This window comes from Gopherus flavomarginatus, chromosome 24, assembly GCF_025201925.1.
Source record: "Gopherus flavomarginatus isolate rGopFla2 chromosome 24, rGopFla2.mat.asm, whole genome shotgun sequence".
In the NCBI taxonomy this organism is placed as follows: domain Eukaryota; kingdom Metazoa; phylum Chordata; order Testudines; family Testudinidae; genus Gopherus; species Gopherus flavomarginatus.
The window spans coordinates 16,202,285-16,222,497 of record NC_066640.1 but is presented as its reverse complement, the minus strand read 5'-3'; the positions used below and the strand labels follow the sequence as shown (position 1 = coordinate 16,222,497).

The following is a 20,213-nucleotide window of genomic DNA, read 5'->3' as shown; positions in this document are numbered from 1 at the left end:
TGGCCATTTCTGACATGGAGATGTGTCAAACGTGTACAAGGCTATATGACACAGGGACATTTGGAGCCTGGCTAATTCTCTGATCCATAAATAGACTTTTTATTCCATGCTGCATGACATCTTTATGAGAATGGATTAATTTTCATTTCCAGGGACTGAGTAGCTTTGCTGACCTCTGCAGATACAGGCAGCAGTACAACCTCCTATCAGTGGCTGTCCCTAGTTTCCCTTTTAGAGAGAGCAGAGCTGGGTGAGTTTGTAAAATAGAAAACAAATTAATTCCTAGAAGTTAATTATGCTCAAAAAGTAAAAACTTTTGACTGGGGATTCAGAGGATATATGGATAAAAGTAGGAGAATAAAATCCACTCGTTCCAGAGAAAGATAATGCAACAGTAGCCTTAAGGGGAAGAACCCAGTTTGGTGAAACAGAGAGACTCTGGGAGCAACCAAAACCAGAATCTGGGGTTATCATATTAATATTCAAATACATGAATCCAAGTTTACATTATTTTATTTGTGAAGCCCTAAAGGGACAACAGGAATGGTGAAGAAAATGAAAGAATCAGAGGAAAGTACAGATACTTCTGAGAACAGGGGTTGAGGTAACCACATTTACCCCAAGGTCACCTTGGCAAGTGATTGAGTCTCCGAATGCCAAGACTTCAATATTGGGTGGAGCATCTAGTTTTATTTAGGAGTGCTCTATATTAGTAATGGCCAAAACAGGAAAAGAAAGAGTCTTCAAGCTCTGAAGGGTGTTTCTGATCAATCCCATCACCCATTCCCAGCTTCTGGCAAACAGAGGCTAGGGACACTTCAGAGCATGGTTTTTCATCCCTGCCCATCCAGGCTAATAGCCATTGATGGACCTATCCTCCGTGAGTGGTCGGTGAATGTCCTCATCACAAGCACTTGTACCAACTGTCACGTCAATGCGGGGCATTGCAAGATGGCTTCTGAAAGCCAGTAACAGTTGATGTAAGCAACGTAGCATCTACACTGAGGCGATGTCTACACTACCACTTATGTGGGCAAAAATTATGTCGCTCAGGGGTGTGAATAATCCACCTCCCGGAGTGACATAAGGTACACGGACATAAGCGCCAATGTGCACAGTGCTATGCTGGTGGGAGAGCTTCTCATGCCGACACAGTTTATGCCACTTGCAGGATTTTTTTTTATTCTGGAGGGAGAGCTGCACCACTGCATTGCTGTATGTCTAGATATGATCTGACACTTTGGTGACCTAACTACAGTGACATTGACTCTATGCCTCTCGTGAAGCTGGAGTTATTAAATCGGCATAGCAGGGTAGTTATGTCAGCGGGAGCAAAATTTTAATGTAGACGCTTACATACTTAAGTCGAGGTAAGCTGCCTTTCATCAACCTAACTGTGGTGTAGACCAGGCCTAAGTTCACATCAGATACAAGTTCTGCATTCAAGCCCTGCTTAAACTGGCCTATTTGGGCTAAAAGGTACTCTGCTGAAAAAAGTCGTTACCATGATAAGTGGGGTCACAGAATCAGCAAGGAGGTTTACAAACATCTCTCCAACCACGGCTGGAGCCATTCTACCCACCAACCTCAACTTTGAGTGCAGACACAGACAAGAGACTAAGGCAAGCTGGTGGTAGGATTTGGCCTGTAATTCTGTGCATCTAGACAGCTAAGTCAATACACATATTCACTGACAATACTACAAAAAGTCACTGCCTTCAGAATTCTTCAGTAGTTCTGTAGCTTGCAGGAGGCAGGTGAAGCCTTTTCACACCCAGAAACCAAACAGAAAGATGTTCTTCTCAAACCAGCAATAGCTGCTGCACTAAATTTGACTTTTCTTTTATAGTGAGATCTTCCCTACACAAGCCTTAGACACTTTTCAGCAGTAAATTGCATCTCTTCATCACCAGATTGTGTCATGTTGGAAACAATCAATTCAGATTCATGCTGGTAGCCAGCGGTAAATTTCTGTATGTCACTCTTCTTACACTTTCCTTGGCTGTTACTCTTACATTTATTTTTCTTTGCTTGTTAGACCTCTCTCCTGAGCCATTTCACATCTTGCTTGCTCTTATGAATGCTTGTTCTTACATTTTCTACGCATCCCTTTTTACAGTCTGGAGAGGTGCAAAAATGAGACACTTCATCTCTCTAGAGTTCATCTGTGTTTTTAAGAACTCTGATGTGGTAAGGTAGAAATTTTACCAAGAAGCCCAGCACAGCACTGAGGATTAAGGAATGGAGCTGGGAAATGCAAGTGATAAGTTCTATGATTTTGCTCTTTGATGGATGGATTTTAGTGGCAAAAGAAAGTTTTCTTGCCCAGTAAGGTGCAAAGGCCTTCATAAAGCAGGACAAGGGCTTTCTCCGTCAGAACCTGTTACTTGGCAAGGGTCCCAGAGAGCACAGGAAGGTTTATAGCCTTGTGGGATTTCCTCTGTGGAGGTAAATTAACATGCTGAATTTGAAGCCCAAACCCTTGAAAGGTTGAAATTAAAACTATATTATTAAAAATGAGAAACTGAGCTCGGCTATTAGAAAATGCTCTAACTTTGAGGGCAAGCAGAGAGCACAGCAAACTACCAAGTGAAATAATTATGGCCCAATCCCTAAAGGCAAATAACATAGGGCTCTTGCTGATGGGTACAGGGAATGGATTACTTTTTCTGAGAAATCCCAGTTAACCCTGTCACATATAATTGGGGAGAAGGATAGCTCAGTGGTTTGAGCCTTGACTTTCTAAACTCAGGGTTATGAGTTCAATCCTTGAGGGGGCTATTTAGGGAACTGGGGTAAAAATATGTCTGGGGATTGGTCCTGCTTTGAGCAGGGGGTTGGACTAGATGACCTCCTGCAGTCCCTTCCAACCCTGATATTCTATGATTCCATGACATGGCTATTGTCTGAGTCATGCACAAGGCAGCTGGCGTCCATCCCCTTGTGGATCATTCTTGTTTTTAATAATTTTCTTGTAATTCTTCCCTGTTCCTGGGAGCCTTGCTTTGTGTAGCTACAAACCATCCTGTACAAACCACCCTTCCTGTTTGAATGCAGAGAGAGAAAACACTTGAAAAAGCAGATTGCTTTAGGCTACACACACAGAGAAATGACCTGACATTGAACAGGGTGGGGACAGACCCTCTCCATATGGCTCTGGAATGACTGCTCCTGGGATACTAATTTGGTTCTGGACAAATTGTAACTAAGAAGATATTGACAAATTGGAGGGAGTTCAAAGAACAACAGAAATGGTTGGAGGGCTAGAAAGATTGATTTAGAAAAAAAGATTAAAAAAAACTAAATACATGCAGCTTGGCTAAGCAATGACTAATGGAAACACAATAACCTTGCACAAGTATCTGAAGGCTGTAAACAACTAGGAGAGAAAGAAAATATTTAGGAGAGTAAAAGAATGTATAACTAGGAGTAATTAAGAAGGGAAAATATAGGCTGATATCTATAAGGCTATATGATAATCTCCACAGGGAAATGGTGTGAGCCCCATCACTCAGGATATTTCAGGCTACACAGGACAATGTTAAACTAGTAAGATGCTCTGTTGGCCCAGACTACTGATAGACTGTAGACAGAAAAGACCTATGAGTCTGAGGAAGTACCTTGCACCAGGTAATCTGTGGCTTCGCTCTCCACCTCAGGGCTGAGTTGTTTGGTTTTCTGGAGATATTTTAGGACAAAGATATTGGGAGCAAAATGGATCATGTTCTGCTCTCCACATCCAAATGGTAATCGTAGAAGATTGTCCAAGTTGTTAAGCGTAGGGCCCATTACATCGCCTGATTAAAACAATGAGACACACATTCAGTACCTCTACACTATATTTAACTTCTCTCTCCCTGTTGTCTCATTGTTTAATTTTATTTTCTAAATGTACAAAACTGAGGAAGGAGGAACCTGAATGGCTGATGAAGGTTCTACTCACAACTAGAATGGCACAAACCCAATTAAGCCCACTGGTTTCCATCAGATACACACTTACAGGAACATTAAACCTTAATATAAAATTGGAACCCCCAGAGATCCTCAGTCTTAGCCATGCAGGCTTTCCCTTGGAGTAGAGAGGAAATTTCAATCTTCAGGGCTCATTAACTCCTTGGCTAACCAGCTAAGACCATCAACAAGACAGCTGGTTAGTGCAACTTGTGATTGTGATGATTTTGTCCATACATGCCCACTGGGTACTGTCATCTCTTTCCATAGAGGCTACTGAAGAACCATCAGATGATGTTAACTGTCAGTCACTGTCAACCTCGACTGGGTTCAAACCAGCAACTGAAAGGCAAACCATTCCACATCCCAGAAAGTAATATTCTTTTCATTATAAGTGGTTATGACTATCCTACCTGGTTCATATTACTTTTAAATATTAGCTTGTAGCATCTATCTTTATTAACCCCCAGTCCCTTTTAGTTGGTACCTATTATTGAGGCAGTAGCTCTTTCTGATCCAGGGATCACATTGTGGGGAACTCCAAGAGTAAATGCTTCACTGTGATTTTCATCAGTCTCTTCTTTTCTCCAGATTTTAAACTCTCCCATTGAGCCCCAGCCCGTGGAGAAGCCAATGTACTTCACCTCGGGCTGTTTGGGGATGGCCCACTCCACAATAATGGATTCATTTAGCATCTGAGTACCATGGCCAACCTGAAAGGAACAAGCAAACCATCCAATTCCAGGAGGAAAATGCAAGTCAAAACTGCCTCTCTTGTTAAATTTGGAAATCTATTGTATGTGCCCTTGGAGTCAGTGGCTTAAACCTGTAGTTGCATCATGAGAACATTACATAAACCAGCCAAACGCCACTGGATTTAATTGGAAATTAAGGATATATCAGCAAGTTATTTCCCACTGGTCTCCCATCAGTACTGACCAGCTGGACCTGTGTTCCCCAGGAGCAAATACTTTTAATACACTTAATAACAATAATTTTTAAAGCTGAGATGCCCAGGGCATTGCATGACAAAGAAAAACATTTTGAAATACAATCAAGTGCTCTCATATAAACTGCCCAATAAAAATTTAACATAGAAAAGGAACAAAAATTAGGCTCTTTCTTTCTATAACATGGCTAATGAAAATGTGCAATATATACACTCAGAGTATTCTCAGTCTGGTTAAGGAATAAAGAGACCATAAGGCTGTTTGTCACACAGCCAAATTCACTACCTGAATAATTCCATTTTTCCAGCTGATCCAGAAGCTCCTGAATTCATCCCAAGAGAGGATGCCAGCTGTGTCTGTGCTGACAACTGGCTCACCCATTTTACTAGTAGAAATCCACGTTTTAGCATTTTGATGCCCACCAATGACAATCTCAGTCATCTCTGCCATGTCATGTGGGCCAGAGGACAAGGCAAAATGAGCATCATTGTGCGCTTTCACTGCAATGTCAAAATGAGTCATCCGGGCAGGCTTCTGCATATACTGGTACTCATATTTGTTAGGTGTAGAAATGTGAATTTTCTCTAGTCAAAGAAATAATGGAATATTGTCAGAATTAGATGTTGATGTTAAGTTAGGTGGTCACAAAATTGTTAATAAAAACCCACTTAGCCCAAGACAGAACTTCAAACACTTGGGGCTTTGTGCTGCATAATGTATCAGTATGCGTTTGTCACTCCAGTGCCTCACAAATCAAACTAGCAGAGCAGATAGGACTGTCTCTTCCTAACCTCCACTTTCTTGCATTCCTTCCTACATAGAATTAGAACTTGTTAGTCCAAACAATGCAGGTATATTTCTTGTGAAGTCTATACATGATTTCTCAATTCCCAATTTAAATGGTCTAGAAGACTCCATGTTTAGCAGAAGCCAAATCATAATTATGTACTGTAGCCAAACCCAATTTATCTGAATCAGACAGAAGGGATACTTTGACTTTGGATCTGAATTAAAAAAAAACAACTAGAAATATACTACAGACTAATTTAGCCACAGTTATGGTCCACTGTGCAAAACACTTGGCCAGTTTTAAAAAGAAAGGAAAGTTCACTTTTTATTTGCATATAGCATTTGGCCAATTAATACTGTCCATACTTAACCAGCCAGGTATGAAAGACCCTTTATATCAATAGCTTGATGTACATGCTGTAAACCGATCAGCAATAGATGGGATATACATTTTACTGATTTTCCTACTAAAAAGAGGGAAACAAATGAAGTTTTTCCAGGGGTAAAGCAACATGTTTCTATTTATAACTTAAATTGTGGAAAAAAACAAACCTTGTCACATTGTATTCAAATCACAAACTTACCATTGGGGCAGAAGAACACACTGTAGGTATATTCTCTGGATAATCCCTCTGGCTATACAAAGGCAGAAATCCATTAGCAAAATAAGCACTTGGATTAACAGCAACCACCATTTAGTTTTAGTTATACATACACAAAATAAAGTTCTGGTGTCATATAGCATTAAAGGCCGATTATACATTATAGAATATGACATTTCACTGGCATTGTTATCATGAAGACATACTATGGCTCTTCATTGCTTTCAAATGTACCTAAGTATGGATTTAGGCACTTAACTTCAGCCATTAAAGCTTCAGAATTTTACTTAGTGGATGAGCTGCAAACAAAAAATATATTTTCAATCATTAAAGTCATCTACCATATTGAAGGATAGTGAGTGTTTTATCTGTTGTTAAAAAGGTGCTAAGGGTGACCCTGGGAATGTCAGCCCAGTGTGCTTTACTTCATGTCTATGTAAGGTAGCTGAAACAGTAATTAAAGTGATTTAAAAGATACCTAGATAATATGACATAAGAGAGGCAAACCAGCACAGCTTCTGTAAAGGAAAATCATACCTCATCCAGCCTGTTATAAATATTTGATAGACTCAGCAGAATAACAGATAAAGAAAAATCAGTAGATACAGATTTCTTTTGATGAATTCCCCCACAAGAGGCTATTAAGAAAACTAAATAAATTGGTGGTGAGAGGCTAAGTTCTATTATAAATTACAAAATGTTTAAAGAGCTAGAAAATAAAGAAATACATGATATTTCCAGTGTGGAATGTGGTTCTCGGGGGATGCCTCCCATATTTGTACTAGGACTAGAGTTATTTTACATATTCATTAATGATCTGGAAAAGTAGATGAACAACCAGGTGGCAAAATTTTGCAGGTGACACACAATTACTTAAATTAGTAAAGATTAAAGAGGATTGTGAGAAACTATAAAGGGAGATCTTCAAACTACCAGATCTTCAATGATCTAAAATTCAAAAAAGAGTCCTACAAAAAGTGGAAACTCGGTCCAACTACAAAGGATGAATATAAACAACTAACACAAGTATACAGGGACAAAAGGAGATCAGACTAGCTAGGGACATAAAAGGAAACAAGAAAATATTCTACAAATACATTAGAAGCAAGAGGAAGACCAAGGACAGAGTAGGCCCGTTACTCAATGAGCGGGAAAAGACAATAACAGAAAATGTGGGAATGGCAGAGGTGCTTAATGACTTCTTTGTTTCAGTTTTCAGTGCCGATGGGATGTCTAAAATAGTGAATGCCAGTGAAAATGAGGTAGGATTAGAGTCTAAAATAGGGAAAGAACAAGTCAAAAATTACTTAGACAAGTTAGATGTCTTCAAATCACCAGGGCCTGATGAAATGCATCCTAGAATACTCAAGGAGTTGACTGAGGAGATATCTGAGACATTAGCAATTATCTTTGAAAAGTCATGGAACACGGGAGACATTCCAGAAGACTGGAAAAGGGAAAATACAGTGCCCATCTATAAAAAGGGAAATAAGGACAACCCAGGGAATTACAGACCAGTCATCTTAACTTCTGTACCCGGAAAGATAATGGAGCAAATAATTAAGCAATCAATTTGCAAACACCTAGAAGATAATAAGGTGATAAATAACAGTCAGCATGGATTTGTCAAAAAACAAATCATGTCAAACCATCCCAATAGCTTTCTTTGACAGGGTAACAAGCCTTGTGGATGGGAGAAAGTAGTAGATGTGGTATATCTTGACTTTAGTAAGACTTTTGATACTGTCTCACTTGACCTTCTCATGAACAAACTAGGGAAATACAACCTCAATGGAGCTACTATAATAAGGTGGGTGCATAACTGGTTGGAAAATCATTCCCAGAGAGTAGGTATCAGTGCTTCACAGTTATACTGAAAGGGCATGAGTGGGGTCCCGCAGAGTTCGGTTCTGGGTCCGGTTTTGTTCAATATCTTCATCAATGATTAAGATAATGGCATAGAGAGCACACTTATAAAGTGTGCGGACAATACCAAGCTGGGAGGGGTTGCAAGTGCTTTGGAAGATAGGATTAAAATTAAAAATGATCTGGACAAACTGGAGAAATTGTCTGAAGTAAATATGATGAAATTCAATAAGGACAAATGCAAAGTATTCCACTTAGGAAGGAACAATCACTTGCACACATACAAAATGGGAAATGACTGCCTAGGAAAGAGTACTGCAGAAAGGAATCTGGGGGTCATAGTGGATCACAAATTAAATGAGTCAACAGTGTAATGCTTTGCACAAAAAGAAAACATCATTCTGGGATGTATTAGCAGGAGTATTGTAAGCAAGATACAAGTAGTAATTCTTCTGCTGTACTCTGTGCTGATTAGGCCTCAACTGGAGTGTTGTGTCCAGTTCTGGGTGCCACATTTTAGGAAAGATGTGGACAAATTGGAGAAAGTCCTGAGAAGAGCAACAAAAATGATTAAAGGTCTAGAAAACAAGACCTATGAGAGAAGATTGAAAAAATTGGGTTTGTTTAGTCTGGAGAGGAGAAGACTGAGAGGGGACATAACAGTTTTCAAGTACATAAAAGGTTGTTACAAGGAGGAGGAAGAAAAATTGTTCTTAACCTCTGAGGACAGGACAAGAAGCAATGGGCTTACATTGCAGCAAGGGCAGTTAAGTTTGGACATTAGGAAAAACTTCCTAACTGTCAGAATGGTTAAGCACTGGAATAAATTGCCTAGGGAAGTTGTGGAATCTTCATCATTGGAGAATTTTAAGAGCGGGTTAGAGAAACATCTGTTAGGGATGGTCTAGATAATACTTAGTCCTGCAAATACTTATAGTACAGGGGACTGGACTAGATGACCTCTCGAGGTCCCTTCCAGCTCTATGATTCTATGACCTAACAAAACTAGGCTACAGGTTAGGAGGGTGATAGATTAAATTCAGTGCAGACTGGAGAGAATGGACAGCCTTGTGGTTAAAGCACTGGATTGTAACTCAGGAGGCCTGGGCTCAAATCTGCCATAAACTAACTACCTGTGTGATATTGAGAAAGTCACTTAATCTCTTCTAAAAATGTGGATAATAATCTTTCCTTTCTCCCATATTCTATGTTGTAAAATGTTTGAGGCAGAGTCTGTCTCTTACACGCAGCACAATGGGGTCTCATTCTCAGTTGCAAGGTCTCAGCACTGCAGTAATATAATAATAGTAGAAAAATACAAGATAATCCACATCTAAGGAACAATTTGATCAACTGGTACTCAAAAACAGGTCTTAAATTAATCTCATCTGTCATTGTGCGGCTCGGACATACCCAGCTTTGCTAAATCACTTTGCCCTGAAGTTCCTTATAATCCATTTAGTTTTGACTAAAAGTTTCACTGAACTGTCCAGTGATACCTAGTTTTTCTCCTGAATTGTTATGGAATCATGTCCTCTTACCTCAATAACAACACTACTACGGACATAGTCGATCCCAACTGGGGTCCTTTTGTCCAAGTAAATGTCCTCTGACTGCTTGCCATTCTTTAGGATCTGCATCCCATCCTGGCAGCAGTTTGTTCCACCATAAGCAAATGCTTTTGCTAAGTAAAAGAAAGAAAAGAGGAATCAGAGATTTAAATGTAGCAGGATCTTCAACAGGTTAAAACACTTTTTTATTCAGGATTACTCTAAACTGAGTAGAGGTCACAACAAATGTTCTATAAATAAAAGTCATTATTAGTTGTGGGGTCATATTATTCTCAGTCCATAAATATTTGGACAACCTCTGGGTATTGAGGAAAGTCTTTACTAATTATAAAAGATTCATGAATTTTCACATTACGATTATTTGCCTGAATGGGTGTATAGGATTATGGATTATTTATTAGTCTCCTATTTTAAATTTTCAGTCATACAATCAGTAACTACGCAACACAACAGCTGATCACACATCACAAATAACAAAGAGTGAAGTAAAAGGGAATAGCCAGAAGTTTGTTCATACAAACTCCTCAGTGAATCCTTATAATAGAATCACAGAATCAGGGCTGCCCAGAGGATTCAGGGGGCCTGGGGTCTTTGGCAGTGGGAAGCCCCTGCCGCCGAAGACCCGGCACTTCGGCGGCAGGTCCCGGGATGGAATGACCCCCCACCGCGGGTCTTCGGGGCACTTTGGTGGCAGGTCTCGGAGCGGAAGGACCCCTCGCCGCCGAATTGCTGCCGAAGACCCAGAGCAGAAGAAGCTCCTGGGGGGCTTGGGCCCCGTGAGAGTTTTTTGGGGCCCCTGGAGCGAGTGAAGGACCCAGCTGCAGGGGGCCTGACAAAGTTTCGTGGGGGCCCCTGCGGGGCCCGGGGCAAATTGCCCCACTTGCCCCCCACCCCCGGGTGGCCCTGCATAGAATAGAATATCAGGGTTGGAAGGGACCTGTGTAGGTCATCTAGTCCAACCACCTACTCAAAGCAGGACCAATCCCCAACTAAATCATTCCAGCCAGGGCTTTGTCAAGCCTGACTTAAAAACCTCTAAGGAAGGAGATTCCACCACCTCCCTAGGGAACGCATTCCAGTACTTCACCACCCTCCTAGTGAAAAAGTTTTTCCTAATATCCAACCTAGACCTCCCCCACTGCAACTTGAGACCATTACTCCTTGTTCTGTCTTCGGGTACCACTGAGAACAGTCTAGATCCATCCTCTTTGGAACCCCCTTTCAGATAGTTGAAAGCAGCTATCAAATCCTCCCTCATTCTCTCTTCTGCTGACTAAACAAGCCCAGTTCCCTCAGCCTCTCCTCATAAGTCATGGGCTCCAGCCTCCTAATAATTTTTGTTGCTCTCTGCTGGACTCTTTCCAATTTTTCCACATCCTTCTTGTAGTGTGGGGCCCAAAACTGGACACAGTACTCCAGATGAGGCCTCACCAATGCCAAACAGAGGGGAATGATCACGTCCCTCGATCTGCTGGCAATGCCCCTACTTATACAGCCCAAAATGCCATTAGCCTTCTTGGCAACAAGGGCACACTGTCGACTCATATCCAGCTTCTCGTCCACTGTAACCCCTAAGTCCTTTTCTGCAGAACTGATGCCTAGCCATTTGGTTCCTAGTCTGTAGCAGTGCATGGGATTCTTCCGTCCTAAGTGCAGGACTCTGCACTTGCCCTTGTCGAACCTCATCAGATTATGTAGGATCCATTTGTAGAAAATTGGGATCAGCTCAAAAACAGGAAAAAAGGGCTAAATCTGCAGGAAGTATTATTCACAGTGAATGATTCAGCTATCTCTGAAGCTGAGGGGATATTCTGCAGTGAGGAGGAGAATGCTTTGCAAAATTCCATCAGGCACTCCAGCACAGAAGGGTTTATAACTCTGAAGTACCTGTGATGTTGCTTAGTCCAAGCTCACTGAAGGATAAGACTATGGAGGTGGGTTTGGCTTTTCCAGGGGCCACACACTTCTTTCTTGTCAGATGGTGTTTCCCAGGATGTCCAACGAACTTTATACCTTTTGGAACTGAAATCTTCACATGAACCTGTGAAAACAATTATTTAATTGCATTTGATGTAAATCAGACTAGTAATAGTGACAAACTGACACAAAACCCAAAAATCACAGCATGTTCAACAAACAGATAACATACATGTCGCAATAATCAAATGTATTTCTTAGAGGAGATTTAAACGGCAGATTTAGCTTCAGTGCAGTGACTCTATAAAATGAAAAGGGATGTATGTTGACTTTATTTGTATATAAGGTGCCACAGGATTCTTTGCTGCTTTTACAGATCCAGACTAACACGGCTACCCCTCTGATACTTGACTTTATTTGTGTATGTTCATTTCTAAATCTAACCATCTATATCTGACTTATGATTGTAGAAGAGCACTGGAGCCAGAAAGAGTATGTTTAGAAAAGAAAGCTTCTCAGATGTCCATCCGTAGCAGGCATCTCATCTCTGGTAAACTACTTAAAGCAATTTTCTAACTAAGAATCAAGCCCTTCCCCATGCTTCAACAGGAATTTTCTGATAGTCTCCCAAAGACTTTTCCACTATTTGGGTTTTAAAGTATTGCAAGGACCATTCAGGATGTTGTATTTGTCAAAAGTAAATAAAATAAAGCAGCTACTTTCACTAATAGTACAAACTAATACATTCTTCTCTCTCAGTATGTATATTGCACTCATCTTCATGGCATCCAGATGCCTTACTGACCATGAATCTGCAATCATCATGCGTAGAACATGATCCTTGATGACAGAACCAAATTCAGTGTCTTGGCAATTGTCATAAACAGATAGCTAAGGGTTAATGTCTCTTTCACCTGAAGCACCTGACCAGAGGACCAATCAGGAAACTGGATTTTTTCAACTTTGGGTGGAGGGAAGTTTGTGTCTGAGTCTTTGTCTGTCTGCCTGTTTTCTCTGAGCTTTGGAGAAGTAGTTCTGCTTTCTAATCTTCTGTTTCTAAGTGTAAGGACAAAGACATCAGATAGTAAGTTATATGGTTTCTTTTCTTTGGTATTTGCATGAATATAAGTGCTGGAGTGCTTTGATTTGTATTCTTTTTGAATAAGGCTGTTTATTCATATTTCTTTTAAGCAATTGACCCTGTATTTTGTCACCTTAATACAGAGAGACCATTTGTATGTATTTTTCTTTCTTTTTATATAAAGCTTTCTTTTAAGACCTGTTGGAGTTTTTCTTTACTTCAGGGAAATTGAGTCTGTACTCACCAGGGAATTGGTGGGAGGAAGAAATCAGGGGGAGATCTGTGTGTGTTGGATTTGTTAGCCTGATTTTGCATTCCCTCTGGGTGAAGAGGAAAGTGCTTTTTGTTTCCAGGACTGGGAACGGAGAGGGGGAGTCACTCTGTTTGGATTCACAGAGCTTGTGTCTGTGTATCTCTCCAGGAGCACCTGGAGGGGGGAAGGGAAAAAGGATTATTTCCCTTTGTTGTGAGACTCAAGGGATTTGGGTCTTGGGGTCCCCAGGGAAGGTTTTTCAGGGGGACCAGAGTGCCCCAAAACACTCTAATTTTTTGGGTGGTGGCAGCAAGTACCAGGTCCAAGCTGGTAACTAAGCTTGGAGGTTTTCATGCTAACCCCCATATTTTGGACGCTAAGGTCCAAATCTGGGACTAAGGTTATAATAGCAATGAATTTAAAAAAAAAAAAACAAGGCAGAAAAGATGCTGTTACCTCTATGCAGACAGCCAAATAATTGTAGACAGTCAGCGGGATTTTGGTCTGCTCCCCACGGATGACATGATAGGGCAGGGTGAAATCGATGAAGAAAGGTTTAAATGTCTTCAGTTCTGTTTGTTTGGCAAGTCCCAGCCCTTTCTTCTCAGACAGACCCACGGCCTCTGTTATCCATGTAGTGATTGAGTCAGGCACTTCCACATGCAGCTGTGCTTCTCCTGATACATCACTGCCAAAAAGAATAAAGGAATAACTTGGGCTGTCCAGCTGAGTGAGATACATTTGAACAAGTTCAAGCTCACAGAGCTAAACACTTTAGGGAATTCCCTCCCAATCCAAACTCATAATATAGTATAATATATGACTCAGGAGTGTCAGGGCTTTCAGCTACGCTTTGTACACCAGGAGATCAAAGGCTGCAAAGCTGGATTCTCCTTTTGCTAGAGGTCAGCTCTTTTGGGACCTCTGCTGTAACCAAGAGCTGGACGTACATGGCGCAGGTGAGCAGTTACTGGCTAGTATGCAGTACAGTTGGTAACATGGCATCTAACTTCTGAATCCTTCCTGGATTAAAAGCTTTACAGGCATTTGCTCCCTGGCAATAGAATCACTTTCCTTAGAGGAAAAGGTCTGTATTAAGTAAGAAAGAGAAGGAGTAAGTTGGTTTATCCAATAGTGAAATAAAAGTAATCTTTGCTGGAACCTGTTGTATTTGCTATGTACAGTGCCACATCGGGAACTGTGTCTGAGTATATCACAGTGCGTCTGTCCCAATATTCTGCCATCTAACATTCTTCATGCTTTGTTAAAATCAAGATTCAACATCATCCTGCAGCATTCACTTCCTTTCTTCCACAAAGGAGCTTTGGCCATGACTGAAAGGGCAGACAAGACAGTTTCTTCTAAAGCAAGAACAAAAGCTATTTCATGGCTCAGTTAGCAGGATGATTGGTGCCATTACAAGCACACACTGAAGGAGGCTCTCTCTAGAGTTCTTATTTCCTTCCCAGAGCCTGATGCACATGCTGCTAGTTCTGGCACCTTGTGAGAACCTACATCTCAGCTGGCATGTTACTAGGAGAAAGAGTGAGAGAGATCCCAGAATAAGCACAGGTGGTCTCCTCCGCATATCATGCTGCCTTCTCACAACATGATACCTGCTGATTCACTGGGGATATCCCAGAAGAGACTTAAGTACAAGAAGTTAGACCCTCTCCTATTCCGCATGAGCTAGCCAAGTTTTAAATCTGATGAAGCATGTATTTTAATATGTTCCTTATAAACAGCTTTTAAGTCATTTGTTATGATGCTGTGTTAACACCACAGTTAGGAAATGAGGCAGAGTATTGTGTATTGGTTTGTATGACTCCAAGTATTAAAAGTTAAATTGGGCTTTGCATTAATTTGGGTGTTTAAAATTACCTTTATTTTAAAAGAAAGAAACATTTCATTTCTGAAAAGAACCAACAATTAATGGGATTGGGAAGTGCCTGGAACTGGATTAGCTAATGAGTGTTACACAAGTGACCAAGGCTACAAACAGATTTCAGGTTACTTTTCTATTTGTTGCAGTCATGCAATTGCCATTGAAGAACGAGAGAGAGAGAAAAACAAAGGTCCAATAAAAGCCCTAAATCAGAAGAGTTCTTTGCGTTCTTAAGCAGACACTTAAACCAGTTGCATTGACCACGCAGCTCTTAAAAAGCAGCCAAATCCAAAAAGATATTGTAAAACGGAATGAGAGATTATCTCTTGATTGAAGCTGCTATCTGATTGGATAGTTTTGTTCTTTAATATAGTAATATTTGTGTAAATATTTATTTCTATCCATTAGTTATCAGAAATATTTAAATGGTAACCTAACTGATGGTGCCAGTAAAATATTGGCCTGTTAAATGAGTTAAATAATATGATCATATTTGCCACATTTCACAATAGAATTAGGTACCCACAGAAACAAGAACAATGCTGAACTGAACAATCAATGAAAAACTGCAGATGTGTGACGTGAAGGAAGCAGACATGGAGCCTCTACGGAAATCCCAACAGGGAAACATTAACACAAAACAAATGGATCAAGAAAACCTAGACTCAGTGTGTCCTTGGTAATCCTGTGTGCTATGGTCAGACAGTCTCTAGTGCCCTGTCCCGTGAAGACAGCTCTCCAGATCAAGTTACAGAGAATAGTACAGGGACCTTCCTATTATTCAGAGCCTGGGAAATTCACTTGGCTCAGCAGCTCCATATTATTTTAACCTCTTTCAAGCACATTATTTTCTTAACATCTAATAAAAGGTTTGAAACCATAATAAGAGCTGGAAAGTTGGTACCTGCAACATAAACCATAACCCTGGAGAATCAGCGGAAGTGCATCCCAGCTTCAGAGCTGGCAACATTCCAGTCTCTTTAACCAGACAATTTGTTGCAGCTGATGTTCTTTCCACTGGGATTTCAGCCCATAACCAGCATTAACATATTATTTTCACACATGAGGGCACTCACTCTTCTGGGCGAGGGGCCAAGGTATACACATATTTTCAGCCATTAGACACTTCAACCAGGCTCTAGGAATTTTTAGAATCGGTTTGGGAAGTCGACATTAGACATTGTTTCTTTTTTAAGAAGTGTATATTTTAATTATAAATGATAGAAGAAAAAATTCTTAATATTCAAGGAAGTGGAAATCAGACAATGTTCGACTCAGTTATTTATAGTGAAATGAGGGAGAGAAAATGCGATCTGCAACGTTTTATTCCACAGTCTCCCACTTATAATTAACTGGGCTTCAGCAGGCTGGGGCAAACAGGCACTTCTGGAATTCTTTGTGTATTTTTACAAAGCATATTTCACGCTCAATTGAAGATTTGAATACGCTTGCTGCAAATTCCTGTCAAATTTAATTTATAAATATTTATTGGGAGTGAAGTTTACTTGCAAATTTGGAGAAGCCCTTGAAAATCTGCCTCACATTTCCTATTCCAAGCTTTGCTGCCTCTGGGAGGGATTAGTCATCTATTTATTAATTTTTGCGGCACTGGTTGTGCCAGAAACAGGCTGTAATCTACTAGGCAATGAGTTTAGATTATTTTGGGGATACCCCTACACAAAATGGAAAGTGAAAGGAGGGGCTTTGTTGACACGCCAAATCAATGTTGAGCGCTCACTAGCGCTTTGCAATATTGAGCAACAACTTTAGAGACATAGCTGTCCAGGCGATCTCAACACATCACACACAGCAAGTACCAAAAATAAAAACAAACATCAATTTGGGCTCCTTGTCACAGTAATCCATGGGAGCCTTGAAAAATGACCTTCTGTGACCCTGCACACCCCGGTAGATGGGCAGAGGAATTTTCTTGAATTAGGCTTCATAGACAATATTTATTTCCTCCTTAGAGATGCTCAGTGCTGCCCACATTTTGAAGGATGTCTCACACTACTCCAACATCCTGATAGGATGGACCACATCCTAGTAGAGAGCTTGTCTTGTGGAAACCTCTCACTCCATTAACAATAACGCAGACCATCTCTCCTCACATTCATATTTGCATAACACTCCTGTGGCAACTGCAGCAATTGTTCACATGAGGAATTAATACTAGGGGAGTACTTAATGCGTTTTTAGCTTTATTTTAACACAGGTTAACAAATTAAAACAAAGACCTACTACCTTGTGATCCAGTAACTCTCTGCAGATCACCAGCAAAGTGTTCTTCAGGACACCAGTGGCTCACAGACAGCATTTTGACAAGTGCAGCACAACTTTATAGTGAACAACCCACGTGCACGATCCACAGAGATGTTACCAGTCAACAAATAGTGTCATGTGTTTAACTAGTAGATTTCACTAGAGATTAAATCCCAGGTGTATCTGCAAGTCAGTCTGGCCACTGGCACTGAGTAAGCAAAAGCTAGAAGTGTACTTGGCAGCTGGTGGTTGCTGTTCCTGTGCCCTCTCTGCAGTTAGAATCCTCTGCTTATGACACCATGGTGAGTTGCTATGGGGAAGACAGTGCTGTTGTAGACAGTTCAGTTGAAAGGGACCTCAGGAGGTCATCTAGTCCAACCACCTGCTCAAAGCAGGACCAATCCCCAGACAGATTTTTACCCCAGTTCCCTAAATGGCCCCCTCAATGATTGAACTCACAACAGTGTTTAGCAGGCCAATGTTCAAACTACTGAGCTATCCCTCCCCCTATGACTTCAGGTGTGGGAATAAGCTTCAAGAATAGATTCTGTTATAAAGAATAGATTCTGAGGAAAGTATGGTAAAAGTCAGAGGATACGGTTGCAGCACTTAGTTGGTTTTAAAGGGTTATGTGAGGCAGAGACTGTCATGTAGGGACATTATTCTCCAGGTGAACTAAAATCTTCACAGGATTCTGCACAAACCACTGGATACCAGCAGAAAAGTTCCCCATAGATACCTGACATTGAGGCAGTGCCAAATCCATGTTTCAGGGAAGAATGTTCTTTTTTTCTTCTCTGTTCTAAGACAAGAAATAAATCCTCAGCAATAAACTATTTTAATGAGACAGAGGGTTACAAGAAAAGAATAAAGAAATTACTTATATCACTTGAATACAGCTCATGTCTTGACCCAGGAGCATGGTAATCACCACAATTAGACAAAGCAGGGGTCCACTAGTAGGATATTATTTAAAATAAGAAATAATACTTCTCTCTTTATACAGCACTTTTCACCAGTAGATCTCAAAGTGCTTCACAATCTGTAATGTATTTATCCCCACAATTCCCTGTGAATCCCCATTTCACAGATGGGAACTGAGGAACAGGAAGGCTAAATGACATACCCAAGGCTACACATGAAGTCTGCAGAGAAGCAGGGAATTGAATCTGGGTCTTCCATACATATTATATATAGGTACATTGTTATATTTGGAAACACATATAGATATTCACGTGTACGTACACACACACACCCACACCCACACACCTTTATTTATTTTCAAATATAACAATGTACCTATCAAAACATTCTGGGAATAAGAATGAAATACATAAAACCATTAGCTCAGAACAAATTGTGAGTTCTTTTGTACAACTACCCCAATCCCCAGGCAACGAGGCTGAAAGAAGAGAAATAACACGTATCTTTTAATGTTAATGATCATCCTCTTTTTCTTAGGTTATGTAAAGGGGGCAGACAGGCTCCCCCGAATTGGCCTACTTTGTAGCAGTTCCTATTTTATATTCCACTCCCATATCTCCTGTAGCCCTGCCCTTGCCACACTGATTAGTCCTTGTCTCTAGATCCTCGCATTGCACAGTTTCCTTCTTTCTTCCTTCCCCTGATGCCTCTAACTGCTTCCATCATCACCCTCTGGATGTTTTCTGAGTCTCCTGAAGCCATTTTGATATGAAGGGGATCAGCACTTAGTGCAGCACCCAAGAGGACATACTGTCAATTTACAGCATTATCATACTTTCCGTATTACTCCCTTATCCCTTCTTCGTACAGTCTGGCATCTCATTTGCTTTAACTACCCACTGCATACCGAGCTGTTATCTGTCCCCACTGTCCAGAATGATGTCGAGTTGTCTTTCCTAAGAAGTGACAATTAATGCAGCCAGTCAGTGTGTGCAAAGAGTTTAACAGGTCTTTCCAAGGTGCATTACTTTGTACGGGTCTATGCTGAAGTCCATCTACCACTGTGTTGTCCAGTTACCTAGTTCTGTTAGAAAATTGTGAGAGTGTCCAGAAAGAACTTTCTCTTTGACTAACCTGAGGAGTTTCCTGATAAAACAGAGCTGTGAGAAATATTGTACTCAGTGTGAATTACAAACATACACAAAACCTTACAGAATGTTACCTGGGTACAATCTTAGAATGCATGGTAGCTACCAGTGTCCCAGTGTGAGGCTGAAAGGCTGGCACGGCCTCATCTGTATACATGCCTCCATTCTGTCTGTGGTTTAGACTCACTAAATCAGTCATCACAACCAAACCAGTTTCCTAGACAACAACAAAAAACAACAACCCAACAATAAAGAAACATTCAGCATGCACAACTGTGAACTCTCCCAAATGGCATCAGCTTGTCCAAAGTATTTATAGAGGAAAACTAATTTGAATATATATTTTTTAAGTTTTATGGAAAATAAAAATGGCTGGAAACTTTTTTGGGGGGAAGGAGGGGATGGACATGGAGGGAAGCAGACTTCCCAGAGAGTTCTGGGAATGTTTGGAAAATGCATTTTACAAATATCTAACAGAAGGAGGTGTATGTATGATTTTCAAGTAAGTGTAGGTGAAAAATTAAACATGGCTAGGTTTTATATATATACATATACACATACATACACATATTAGGAGATATACATACATCTATATTTCCTTTCTGCTCTAGAAGGTTTAATCACTGGTCATAGCAGGAGTTTAAAAACTCCAAGATTGTTCTGTCTCTACCCCATCCCCTTAGTTACCAGGAGACTCTCATCCAGGTATCACAAACCCAGTTCCATTAGGGACACCAGGCAGAATAGAAGCTGTCCACATAGTTTTACAATAAAAAACAAAAAGGAGATGAGAAAATTGTCAGCTCTACTTGCTTTTGTGCATTTACTTTTAAGATAACCCAGCATGTGAACCTGTGGCTGTAACCTTGAGATACATCTGCTCCTGTGTCCAGGCACCAAAGGGAACACATGCTTTGTTCTCTTTTAGATCTGATTATTATTTAAAATAATTTATATAGCTCCATAAGCATACACAGCAATTTACAAGCACGTACATGGGCCCTACCCCAAGAC

At 40.6% G+C, this 20,213-nt stretch overlaps 1 protein-coding gene across 2 annotated transcripts in view; it reads right to left on the bottom strand.

Moving 5' to 3' along the window:
- The window catches only part of CPAMD8 (C3 and PZP like alpha-2-macroglobulin domain containing 8), a 153,704-nt gene that overhangs the window by 39,446 nt on the left and 94,045 nt on the right, over positions 1-20,213 (bottom strand). For both annotated transcript variants that reach the window (XM_050933995.1, XM_050933996.1), the window contains 9 exons: positions 19,274-19,416; positions 17,867-17,929; positions 13,437-13,668; positions 11,617-11,770; positions 9,700-9,842; positions 6,275-6,326; positions 5,187-5,485; positions 4,439-4,664; positions 3,621-3,797 (listed from right to left, as the gene is read on the bottom strand). In XM_050933995.1, the coding sequence (XP_050789952.1) occupies positions 3,621-3,797; positions 4,439-4,664; positions 5,187-5,485; positions 6,275-6,326; positions 9,700-9,842; positions 11,617-11,770; positions 13,437-13,668; positions 17,867-17,929; positions 19,274-19,416 (1,489 nt within the window). The remainder of the gene's footprint in view (positions 1-3,620; positions 3,798-4,438; positions 4,665-5,186; positions 5,486-6,274; positions 6,327-9,699; positions 9,843-11,616; positions 11,771-13,436; positions 13,669-17,866; positions 17,930-19,273; positions 19,417-20,213) is intronic.